General features: G+C 43.3%; 1 protein-coding gene across 1 annotated transcript in view; it reads right to left on the reverse strand.

Annotated features, from left to right (window-relative positions):
* The window catches only part of fat3b (FAT atypical cadherin 3b), a 57,834-nt gene extending 48,641 nt beyond the window's left edge, over positions 1–9,193 (reverse strand). Inside the window, exons 1-2 of the mRNA XM_076274914.1 lie at positions 5,905–9,193; positions 1,123–1,440 (exon numbers count right to left, since the gene is read on the reverse strand). Of these exons, the coding sequence (XP_076131029.1) occupies positions 1,123–1,440; positions 5,905–9,193 (3,607 nt within the window). The remainder of the gene's footprint in view (positions 1–1,122; positions 1,441–5,904) is intronic.
* Positions 9,194–13,667: the final 4,474 nt, after the last annotated feature.

The following is a 13,667-nucleotide window of genomic DNA, read 5'->3' on the forward strand; positions in this document are numbered from 1 at the left end:
ACAGATTAATTTGCATATGTCAAGGCGGATGATGCACCCTAACACACACACACACACACACACACACACACACACACACACACACACACACACACACACACACACACACACACACACACACACACTTCCGAAGTTTAATGTCAGCTCAGGATAATTGAGCTGTTATTTGCTGTTATAATTACCTCAGTTTTGCTGTTAAACTACCTCAAACCCAGTTAGTTTTCTGAAAGCACTCAGTGATCAGCTTCAAGGCCTGTGCTCCATGCTCGCGTGTGTTCTGATCAGCTCAGGTATCACTGAGGCCGTTATCCCGGCTGCTTATCTCCCGGTTGTCACTCATGTATATAGGCAATAGGTATGGATTTATAGCACACAAAGAAAACATGCTGTTCAGTTTGAAAAAAGCTGACCTGTTCAATTTGTTGTACTACTTTCTTCGGTTACGGACAATCATGGAGGTAGTAAACCATAGCCTGGCGAGCCAGACCCACATTATAATGTAGGGTCTGGGCACTCACCGTTCGCAGTGCTCAGTCCGAGGGTCGGGATAATAAGTTGTCTTTCAAATTCCTTCTGCACGCAATAGGACGCAATAGGATATTTGTTTTCAAGTAGCAGGGAATTTAAGCCAAACCGTTGCAACTCTGCCATCAATCATTATGTTAAGCCCAACAAACGACTCTATACACGATTTCAATGCCAGATTTAGTTTCGATTTCTAGAGCTCACAAGTCAACGGAGAGTTGCTAGACTAGCCCTGGCAGCAAATGTAATTTGCTGCCGCTAGGGGCGCGTCTAGATTTCTAGGCTAAGTAAACCATTGATTATCATTCAAAAGAACATTGATATGGGATGGTGATTAAACTTTTTTTTTTTACCAAATCTACTTCATGGGTGTCCCAATATACAGAATGAATAGCCCCCTGTTAGCCAATCAGAAAATAGTATTTCTTGTCTCCGGGAGAAAATGCACTCTTAAACTACCTTGCTGTACCTCCGCACCTCCTGGGGGACCTGCCCCCCACTGGTCTACATGATCTTAAACTGCTTTAAACTACCTTACACAAACTTACAGTAGCTTTCAGTTCCTCTATGAAAATGAGCTTCAAGGCCAACTCTCACCTGTACTCTGACCAATGGCGAAGAAGTTCTGCGGATTCCCTGCCGTTATCCTGTAGGTCAGGCGGCTGTTGACCGCCGTGGCGTCAGGGTCCTCAGCCTGGATCTGAATGACGGACACGTCTTTGGGAGAATTCTCCGGAATGTACGGGTGATATATGGGGTCAGAGGTCAACGGAGCGTTGTCATTGACGTCCTCCACCTGGATGAAGACGTCGATGGAGGTGGAGAGGGGAACTACACCCCTGTCAGTGGCATAAACAGTCAGCCAGTACGAATCCTGGGTCTCACAGTCCAGAGTACCCGTTGTGTAGATGAGGCCTGCAAGCACACAAGTGTAGTAATGAGCACTTACATATCAACATTGTGCACCTTTCCCCTTCTCCTCTTTGTCGCCTATATTGTGTGTTGTGTTTCTTTACTGTGTATTCTATTCTGCATGTTTTACTTATTCTTTTTAAAGTCCTTTGCGACACTTGTCTGTGAAAAGTGCTATACAAATAAACTTTACATGCTTTGCTTCGCTTCGCTTCACTTAAGTGAGAATGTGTGAAAGTGAAATGTGACTGCTTACAAACTTAACAGTTTTGCCTTAAACACTGGAAGCACATCAGAGTGGTCGAGGTTTGAGCTGGCATATGCTTCAGGGAGGATTTGTGGAGATTTGTTTCTCATGTACGGAGGCAATTCAGCAGCAATAGACCAGCTATAAACAGGGCTTAAAGCAAGGCCTGAAGTTATCAGACATTTTTAAAGTCATAATAGCTATTGTCTATTTTCAAATCTTAAACCAAAGTGCACGCCTGAAATCATGCATAATGCCTGAACATTGTAAGCCCTGTATAAAGTTGCTGTTTTTACATATTCTCCTAATACACACAAGTTTAATTGTTGATTGTAAAAAAAACAGTGTTTCAGAGGTCTTATGATCTGTTGGTCCAACAGAGTCCTGCAGAGAGGTATTTTTATGTGTACTCTCTGTCTCTGGGACAAACTCTCAAATGAATACCAAATTAAAATGTCATTGGATGGCACATGGGGGCAAGCCATCTGACACCCTGGTTGCCGTGCCAACCATCACTCGGCTGAATTCACAGCGAATCTGTCAGACTTAAGGGTGCAGTCACCCAAGGGGGCCCCTCTGAGCTGTGACAAAAAAAAAAAGACCAAAAAAAAAAAACAGCATCTGCAGCAGCATCAGCAGCAGCAGTGACCCAGTCTGGGGTTACTACACCACTAGGCGACCTTCAGGTCTTCATCACGGCACACAGCTAATCACTCTTGACTGAAGTGCCACATCTGCAGTCCGCACTTCTCTGTGACCATGGCGACTACCTCCCTGTCCTGATCAAACACCCTGAACGGCACTCCCTCACCCTCATATACTATATGTGAACACAAGCGGCGCCACTGGGAGGTGAACGTTAGTTTGCTGACTGAGTGACCTACTTCTAACATGGGGGAGACGTGGCATGGGTGTGCTGTGATGTGCTGATGTGCTGCTGTTCTGCTCTGCGCTGTCGATCGGTAGGCCTGCGCGTGCCATGCTACTGAGTGAAGTACTCTGCCAGAAAGCTTCTCCTCAGGGTATAAGGCAGGAGGGCAGCACACATAAAGACAAGAAACAAAAAAACAAAACTCTCAAGAGAGGAACAGACTGTTCCTGGTAACAACGAAAAACTAAAAGCGCTTGAATAATGTGGTTATAGGTGTAATTAAAAATCATAAAGTGTGCCAAAACCTAAATAGAAAAATTTAAAAGGGCTTCCGTAATTGTTTCAAAACATATAAGTTCTCAAAGCTCAGAATCCTATCAGAAAAATCGGCTTACACTATTGATGTTAACTGCAACTGTAAGCAATTTAGAGATTTGAAATTTAACAAAATTCAGCAAGTGCCTGAAATACAACAATGGTGAAGAAATGCAATGAAGTACAGTGTTTCCCACAGAATTGGATTCAATTTGTGGCGGTAGCTGACTTGGACAACGGGGGGGGGGGGGGCATCGTCTTGGTAGTGTAGGTCTAATTGAGTGCCTGTCACTTGAGGGAACCCTTGCAAATTGCAATAACACAGTTGAAAGGCTGCTGATGTGTGGATGCAATTCATAACGTTTTCTACATAGTTAAAATAAAGGTTCGTACTTCTCCTTGGGACAAGCACTTTTGAATTTTGGAAAACACTTTTCCATTTACATCGGGATTTTTTAAACATTCAGTGTCAGAGTCAATAAAATGAGCCCTTCAACGAAATTGACAAGCAGCTGTAAATAGGCTAAGCATGCTAAATTCGACATCCAAACAGTATTCTAACGTTAGCTTTGAGATAACTTAACTTATATTAGTCTCTTCAATGTAGCCTACTATGTTGTGATAATATCTTAGCAGAGTTAACTTCAATGCAGCAGTTTTGAACAAATTTGCGCAGCATGGTCACGATGCTAAGCGGATTTAATAGCAATTTAGCCAGAAGTCTTCTATGCAATGCTTCTATGTGGCAAGAACAATCCTTCAACAATCGTGAATATTTTGTTAAATGCACATGCAGAGGAGGGGCAGCGGGCTACGAGAGAGAGAGAGCGGGGCGGGGCAAGGAAAGGCTGCGTGCATAAAAAGTGCAGCTCAATGGCAATGCAAGGATTTGATCTTACATTTAATTTAATTTAAATTCAATTCAATTAAACATAGAATATTTATGTGTGGCGGCCGATTTTTATTTTGTGGCGCCCCGCCACAGATTAGTCAATGTATGGGAAACACTGAAGTAACAGTAGGCTAAAACTAAGAATAAAAATAGCATTCTCTCACACATACAGTCTTTCATATGACAGTAGATTCTGGCTCAGCCCAGACATTATACAGAAACATGACATTACATTAAGCAGACACTTTTTGTTCAAAGTGACTTACAAGGGATTACAGTTTTTCCCCCAGAGCAACTTGGGGTTAAGTGCCTTGCTCAAGGGCACAACGGTGGAAGCCGGGAATCGAACCGACAATTTTCAGGCTACTGCACACTTGCCCAGCTCCTTAACCACTACACTACCACCGCCTCTTGTGAATGCATCAAAGCCTGTAAGAGTTACATGAAACCTGGACACACCATGACAACTTTATATTCCCCCTCTGCCTTCCAGACAGACCCGAAGTCCTCCCCTCAAAGCCTCAGTTCAAACAGGCTGGCCGAGGAACATCAAACACTAGAGACATAGAAAACCTTCCAGGGAACAGTGATCATATTTAAGGAATAGTCTGGAGCTAGATCTGTAGTCTGCAAATTAATTTTCTTCAAGAGACTGAATGAACAGTATTGTATCACTATGGTTTCCCCTTTTTTCATATAGCCTATCTGAATGTAATAAGGCAGTAATAACTGATTACTAATTACTAGTAATTACACTGTAGCAAAGGTAGGCCTATACAGACTTGTATACATGTCTGCTGGATGCAACATACTGTACATGACAATGCACAAATAGTTTAGTTCCTTGAAAGTAGAAAGCAACTAGAATAGAAAGCATTCTATGCACTTCACAAGAAGGTTCAATTCTCCTGAGACTTTCGAAAAGCAATTGTTCCTTCCTTGATGTAGTTTAATGTGATACACAGCACTCAACAGTGAGCAACAAATGCACTATATGTGTGTCAGCCGTATGGCTTGAAAGTGATATGCCTGTGCTCCAAGGACCTATCCTGACAAGGTTTATGGATTTAGGTTTATGTAAAGCACATTGACATAAACATAACATAAACATAAAGCAAATATGAAGCATATGAATCATAGCCCCGACTCAAACCCTTCCCCTCTAACAAACATAAACTAAACATGAGGTATCTATCATAGCCCCCACTCCAATGAAAATCAAAGACACTCTAGATCACAAGAACGTTGTTTTTTTTCCATTGGTAAAAATGGACTAAAATTATGAAAATGAAACTTCCCCCAACCCCTCGCCCATGGCTGCCGCTGCCACTGCTAGTGCATTTGATTCTCCATGGAAAATCAATGTCAATCTGGATGCCCTGACACAACCAGCTACACTGCGGTCCGTCACTCAGGGACGGTTTCAACACAAGGGTGATTAGTTGGCCCAACCTAATTAGTAGACATGTGACTGCTCCACTGCAGTGGAGGTCATGGCCACCCTATCCATCCCATGGTCAATACTGATTAACCTTAAATAGTGGCGTGTGGTGGTTACGCGGACGGAGACATAAAGCTAACACTACGTTTTCTGCAGTGCTTTTGGTAAAATCTCATCAAGAACAGGACTGGAGAAGTCTGAAATAGCCTCTGTGTTGCAATATGAGATGAACAAAAATAACAAATAACCACTGAGGTAAAACCAAAGAGTGGATTCTATTCCCAATTTCACAGGAATGGAATCCAATAAACCTCAAATTCGCTTAACCTCAAACCAGTTTGGTCCCACACACTATCGAACCACAGTACAGTGTCAATTAAGGACGAGCAGAACTGGCACTTTACTCATCTATGTGAGGTCATTTAAATTTGCATAGGCTTCTACAAGGCCTTCCCGAACTTCATGGTTAAGCTTGGCATTTAGTGTTTCAGTTTTTTTCTAATCAGCCTTTTTTTTCAACACAAACTGTGTTGTCCCTATCTGGACATAGAGGTGTGTTAAAAAACAACACATTCAACACATTCATTTTTAGATTGTAGAAATCGTAACAAACAGGCTTGGTAATACGTTTTTGCTTCTAGAGGAATACAGTGTGTTAAAATTATTTGTGCACGTCATCTTAGTTCTGAGAGTAAACTAACCTGTTTCCTCATCGATGGAAAATCTTCCGAGGCCACTTCCTGATTTTATGGTGTATCGGACGACTCCATCTCGACCCTTGTCATCGTCCTGGGCAGACACCTGCATGACGCTCGTGCCGAGGCGTGAGTTCTCCTTCACAAACCCCCTGAGGACGAAGTCTGTGAAGTAAGGTTCGAACAAGTTCTCGTTTACGTCCACCACCTCCACCTCGACGTAAGACACAGACTGCAGCTTATCTGGCGAGCCACCGTCCTCGGCCACCACCGTGAGGTTGTAGAACTGTTGAGTTTCGTAATCCAGGTCTCTGGCTACCCTGACTGCCCCGCTCTCGAGGTGAACCTCGAACGTCCCTGAGAAGTCGTTGGTCAGGGAGTACGTGACGGACCCTCCCGGGCCCAGGTCGCGGTCCTGCGTCTGAATCCAGGCGATCACCGCGCCCGCGGGAAGGTCCTCCAGCACTCGGCAGCTGTAGCTGCTGGGAATGAACACTGGGGCACAGTCGTTTACATCGTCTAGAAAGATCCGCAGAGTTGTGACGGAGAACATCTGGTTGCCCTTCTCAGCTTTATCTCTCGCTTCGACCTTCAGAGTAAAATCTGAGACCGACTCCCGGTCCAGCTGTGCCTTTACAAAAATGGTGCCACTCTCTCTGTTGATGTCAAACTGAGGGGTACTGGTGAGTAAGGTGTAGAAGATTTCTCCATTTGAACTTAAGTCGTTGTCCACGGCCGTCACCTGAATCACCTCACTACCAATGGCTCTGTTCTCTGGAATACTAACAGTGTAGCTATCCTGTAGGAACTGAGGACTGTTGTCATTCACATCCTCAATGTTTACAGTCAATAGCCTCCAGTTGGCTCGCTGAGGAAGACCTAAATCATATATAGTTATATTAAGGAGATACCGGTCATTCTTTTCACGGTCTAACGGTTGATAGACAGTTATTAAACCACTTTCGATGTCAATGTTGAAGCAACTGTCAACATTGCCACTAGATATAGCATAGATAATGCGCCCATTAAAGCCTGTGTCACCATCTTGTGCTTTGACTTTGAACACACTGTCTCCAGTAGGTAAGTCCTCGCGCACTAATATATCAGAGGGAAAGGTCTCAAATTGAGGGGACTGTCTGTTGACGGAGAAGATGTCTGTGTAGGTGTCATCCATCTTGCGCTTATCCATGGCCTTGGCTTTCTTGAGGAGTTTCTCAGCTAATATCAGAGCAACCCTTGTGTCCTTGCAGTTGAACTTTCTAGAAGGTGCACTTCCCCTCACAACAGAGATATTCACAAAGGTGATCTCTGAAAAGAGCTCTCCGTCTGTCGCCACAACGACCAAGGAGAACTGTCCACTTCCTGTTCCAACTGATATAAGTGACCGGCGTAGGGACAGAATCCCAGAGTCTGGGTTCAGGTTAAACAAATCTTGCTTATTACCTGAAACTATCTTGTGCTTGACCGTCTCCAGCTCATCCACGTCCACGGCTGACATGGTCATGATAGTCTGCCCCACAGGGAAATCCCGTCCAATCACCCCTGTGCACTCCGTGCGCTCAAACAGAGGTGGATTGTCATTGATGTTCAGGAGGCGGACGGTGACATTGACCTCGTTCTCCCGTCTGTAGGGCGAGCCCCAGTCTGAGGCCCTGACCGCGAATCGGAACGTCTCGGCCGAAGTCTCAAAGTCGAGCTCTTGCGTTACCCTCAGCTCACCCGTGTTCTGGTCAATGCTGAAAGGTAACAGCAGGGCACCGGCCAAACTGTGCGTTAAGTATCCATTCTCCCCTGCATCAGCATCTGTGGCAGATATCACCTGTATCACAGTCCCCACCGGCAAACCCTCGTTGATGGCCACATCGTATGATGTCTTGGCGAAGATAGGACTGTTGTCGTTAGCATCCTGTATGCTAACTTGCACTTTTACTTTCAGATCCGAGCGACTCTCCATCACCTCAAGCTCAAACGCATCTTGGACCATTGTGGTGAATCTCCTTGCGGTAGTGATCACACCTGTTCGACTGTTAATGATAAAATAATCTGACTCTGCTGTGTATGTCAGGCTGTAGCCCACGCCTTTCGGTTGAGGAGTGACCCTTACCGTCTCAACGATGCTCCCTGGTGGGGAAAACTCATTCAGTGTTACACTGTAACTGTCTTTTTCAAATCTGACTGGGACAGCCTGTGGCTTCTCAATCAATAACTGAATAGACTGCACATTAGAGTACTTGGGCGGCATACCTCGATCCTTTGCTTGGAGCGTGAGGTTGCAACCGTATGGAAATTTTTCCCAGGCTACCGATTCAGACATCTTAACCCTGTATTCATTGCCAACAGCAGATCGATCAATAACAAACTGTTCCTGTGGGTCTCCCTCTATAATGGAGACCCATTCTATGTCTCCATTCAGTCCATCATCTAAATCTTCCACAGTGATTACAGCATATATCGGTTCCTTATCTGCCAAAGATGGGGTGAGAGCGACTGCGTTCAAAACTGGTGCAAACTCATTGACCCGTTCCACTGTGATAGTTACTTTGGCCGTGCTGCTGGCTCCAGTGTTTCCATAAACCTTCATCCCTCTGTCAACAGCCAGGACGTCGAGTTCATATCTGTTTTGTGAGCTGGCGTCAGGTCTGGCAATCAGAGAAATAACACCACTGGTTGGATGGATGGCAAATATTTCTACACGCTCTTTAAAGAAGTAGTAGAACTCTCCGTTGGAACCTGTGTCGGCGTCGGTGGCGGTCACCTGGGCGACACTAGCACCCAGAGCAGCACTCTCGGGAACAACTACAGAGTAGGAAGTGGGCGAGAATAAAGGTCGAAGGTCATTCATGTCAAGAACTTGCACGTTCACTTTAGCGAATGCCTCCAGGCCACCTTTGCTGGTGGCTTTCACACTTAACGTGTAATTATCCTGGACTTCACGATTCAAAATGGCGGCATTCCCTCCATTAGTCCGTATCCTGAGGAAGCAGAAGTCTCCCAAGATATAATCCTCGGCCTGGAAGAGCCCCTCATCATCGCCTGACTCGATGGCGTACATGATGTCCATGGAGCGCCGACCCACCAGGGAGATGCCCATCTTCACCTCGCTACGGACGTACGACCTGGCGGCGGAGTTCTCATAAATGGTGGTGTTGTAGATGCCGTCGGTGAACTGGAAAGTGGACGGGGGCGTCCTCGACTGCAGCAGCTGACCCCAGCTCTGGAGGAAATGGAGCAGCACCAGGCCCAGGCAGGGGAGGTGACCCATCATGCCGTCCCCTGGACCTCTCTTCAAAGCCATGCCATCATCTGATCACCCTGAAACAGATGTGGTAAGTGGTCAGCAAATGGACATGGCAAATCTGATATTAGCACATTACACATTAGGGGAGGTGGAAGTGTAGTGGCTAAGGAGCTACGCTAGCATGCAGTTGCCAGTTTGGAGCTTTTGAGCAAAGCACTTGGTTGCAACACTTTTTGCATTTCCTTCCGTTTCTCAGAGACTATATTGGAAAGACAACATTTTTATTAAACCCACCTCTGTCAGCTACCCACCCACACTGCTGTAATATGAATACATATGATAATATACACACAATTTATATTTGAATAGACAAAGTCAAATGTTGCAACTGACCTCATAATAGGACATTCAACATTGTAGGTATGCATTGTAGGTGGAACATTCATTAAAATGTAGGTTAAATAATTCTTTGACATTATTTTGAAATGTCTTTATTTCATTTGTGCATGTACATTTGAACTACACAATACTCTTTCAATCAAAATGAAGACATTGAAATGCAACACTTCTATGAAAGCTTACTGAATTCAACTGTTTTTGTGTGTGTGTTTAAGGTAATGTTGGCTCTATTGAATATGGTGGGGAAAGTATGGGATCTCTACCAGTGTTGCCACAGTTACCTTGAAAAAGTAATCTGATTACTTAGTAACTAAGTTAGATTACAAGTTACATTATTAGATACTTTCAGCAGCTGCTGACAACACCCCCACCACCTCAACATAAAAATTATAACTGGTTGTGCCAATACTCACTATACTGAAGTGCATTTTAACATCAATGTATAGCAGACATCCCTAACCTACTTAGATACTGAAATTCAGATGTTTGTTCAATAATGTCTAAGTACACCAAATAAGGAAGGCCTATTGATAGAAATTGTTATAGTAAAATATGTAGATTTTTTGTAGATTTGTTTTTCATGTAGCCTTGGCAACTAGCCATCTTGTATAGACCTGAGTAATATGCAAATTAAATTACACTTGTTAAACTCACCTCAGTATTTTGCAATAATTTAACCCGCCGTGAGCAATGCTAAAGTCGCTGTTACAAACAGTGCAGTGTGAGAGATTATCATTATGTTTTAATCTTTTGAGACAATTGGGTACACTTTTGTGTAGTCTGATGTGAAATGGGTCTAAAATCTTCCTTTTTTAGGGGCACTGACGCTGCCATCACGCTCCTGTTCCTAGATACACTGACTGAACTGATTAATTAAGTTTGGGAGAAAAGAGATATAAGCACACTTACACTGAAAACTGATTGGTTGATTTAGCAAAACAGACCAGGATGCTCTCTGTCTTGGATGCTTCAGGCACAAATGCACCACTCCTCTCTCTCTCCGTTGTGTGCGCGTTAAGCTCATATGCACACGCGATTTGAAGTCCGGTCTGGCGTGCTCTTGTTCGCTCTAGGTTCCGGGAGATTTTATGTAATTTGCGGGCGTCAGGAAGCCGCTATCAGTATGTGGGAGACTCCCAAAACTTCGGGAGACTTGGGATGTCTAGCTAGACAGCACTTTGTCGCCAGCACAGAATGTACAATGTACCTTAATGTTGTCATGTTTAGCTGACACAAACTCAAAGTAATGACTGATGAAATGTGCATCTCTCTCTCTCCCTTCATTGTTTACGTTTGTGTCGCTGCGTGGTTTTACACGTGAATTGTGCTCATGCTGAAAACGTGAGCATAGCCTACATGACATTAATCCCCAAGACAAGAAGAAAGCAAAGAATATATTTTTTTATTAAGGAAAATGACAAAAATAGTAACCCACAGTAACTTAGATAAGTAACTTTAATCTGATTACTGGTTTGTAAATAGTAGCGCGTTAGATTACTCGTTACTGAAAAAAGTAGTCAAAATAGACTAATGCGTTACTGGCATCACTGATCTCTACTGACCGACAAATCATGTGAGTAGTTTTATTAGCTGCAGCCGAAATAGATTTTTTGATTGAGTTTTATTCAGCCAAAGATAACCACTGAAACAACCTACTGCTTATGGGCTGCCTCAAAGAGCAGGGCCCACTTCCCCGAAAGCATCTTAAGCCTAAGAGCGTCGTAAAGTCCCTCTTACGAACGTCTTAAGATTTGCCGACTGTTTCCCGAAACCATCATAGCTTAAGAGCGTCGTGAAAACACTCGTAGATCTACGAGTGCTCCAGAGTACTCGTTACCGGCTAAGAGCGTCTTAACAGTACTTCTCACTGAGGTCACCAACAGGACATACAGAGGAATTACAACTTAGAATACATAATCCAATTTACGTTCCCATTCTTTATTGTGTTTACCTGTGATGAATCAGATTTTAGCGTGCAAAATAGCCTACATTTAATGGTCATAATAATGTGATGAAAAGCGGACAAAAATGTAATCAAGTTATGAAACGAGACGTTGCCAGAATAGTTTGACCTTATCTTTGCTAAGTGAATATTTTATTAGGCCTATGAGGTAAAAAGCAGAGAAAGCAACATGTGGTTTAGTCTGTAGCCTACTGCATCAAAATCTAAGCCTACACATTTCCTCTCTTTCTTACTCGACTTCTTTCTTATCTTCAAACGTGTTCATAAGTGGCACCGCGAAAAATTATTGCATGGTGCAACAATCTAATCTTAAAATAATTACAATTATTTATGTCTCTGTGTGGTATATAACCTACTTGGGATGCTTACATGCAGATGTCAAAGTGTTTTATTTTCGTATTGATGTGAATTAATGTGTAGATCCGAAGTTTAAATGGTAGGCCTATAGCTGTGACGTGCAGTCACCTGACATCACCGTCAAATCAGAGGATATTTCAGAACTATTAACGTGGACAGCTCCCCTTAAGAGCATCTTAAGAGCAATGCACGCGCGTTCACGCTACGAGCATGTTCGGGAAACAGTCGGAAAAATCAAACGAACGATCGTAAGATGAATCGTAGAAAACCCTCTTAAGAGCGTGTCTCCGTCGTTATCGGGGAAGTGGGCCCTGTTCTGATTAAACATGTTGTCATTGTTGGACTAATTTACCACAGAGTAGGCTAATTGTTGCCGTCAGTGCAAATAGGCTTAGGATAGTAAACCTTATTAAATCACAACAACACCCTTTGAAAGCACTAGTGTCTGTTCCCCTCTGTATTTTAAAAGGATGTTCTTGTAGCCTACTAAATTAAATCTGACTATTTCAGAGGTCTACAAGTCATAACCAACTTTCCACCAGTCCTCTCTCCTCTCATTTGGGCTAAGTCTCACGTCATACCCTATCATGAACAAACCAGTTCAAATATTTCCAGATTCTAGTCCAACTAGCCTACTGATCTGGCGGCGCATCTGCATTCATCAACATAAATCGGACAGTCCGATCTCCAAAAACCAGACCGTTCCCTTCAAGGACACTTCATATTTCATTTCACCTGTTCTTTTAATTTTAGTTGGCTCTTTAGATTTAAAGAGAAGTAAAGTAACATTAGCTATCAAAGATAATATATTAAGCTAGTGTAACTGTGACTTGGGACGTGCAATAAGCTAATCAGTAGCCTATTAGAAGTACAGGATAAGAACTTCTTTCGTGGACTCTGAATTCCCTCAGTAAACTCGATTAGCCTACATCAAGTAATCGTGAAGAATGCACGAAACAAGTAGAAAAGATGCCTTACCTTTGGGTGGGGGAAAATGCACCGTGACCCTCTGAATCGGGACTTCAGTAAACTCTATCCAGTCGCGCGCGCACTCAGCATCATTGACCAGCTGCAGGCTCAATTCGCGCGTGCACAGCTCTGCACGATAGTAGCCTACCATGTGACGTTATCGCTGTCCATGGTACGCACTATCATGGACCTTTACGTTTCCGTTGAGCCACTAAATGTATTCCTAGCCTAAATGAGACAACGAAAAACTTACCGAGTTACCTAGGGTACTTGCTTAGGCTTCTACAAAAATGACAACTAAAAAAACTGTCAACCCAGAGAAGTTAGCCTAATAGGTTATTAAGGACTGGTCAACCCATGGATTTGTGCAATTTCATGACTATCTATGCCTATAGGCCTAGTAGTATGCATAAAGACCTAGATATGGAGACAAATGGTCATCATTTAAGCTAATTTAATTTAATCTCTTATTAATTAATTGTTCATTTGTTTAGGTTAGGTTTTTGAATTTGTTCTTAACATGACATGCAGTGTTTCCCACAGAATTGAATTCTATTTGTGGTGGTAGGTTTGCAGAATTAACTTGAATGCAACAGTTTTTAACAAATTAGCACAGCGTGGTTATGATGCTAACCAGCTTTAAGCACAAATCAGTACAACCTGGAAAATCATTGTGTGGTGGTCAATGTTGATATTGTGGTGGGTCGCCACAAATAAGTCAATGTATGGGAAACACAGACATGGATTCAGGAAGAGCACAAGTGAAAGATTGAAGTGGAAAAACTAGATGTCATCTTGTTCTGAGAGAAAAAAGTTCCAAAAATGTTGAATGCTCATCAGTGG

This window comes from Alosa pseudoharengus, unplaced genomic scaffold, assembly GCF_046254945.1.
Source record: "Alosa pseudoharengus isolate Yale_2024_CS ecotype anadromous, Long Island Sound unplaced genomic scaffold, YU_APseudo_1.1 YU_APseudo_1.1_scf_8, whole genome shotgun sequence".
Lineage (NCBI taxonomy): Eukaryota > Metazoa > Chordata > Actinopteri > Clupeiformes > Clupeidae > Alosa > Alosa pseudoharengus.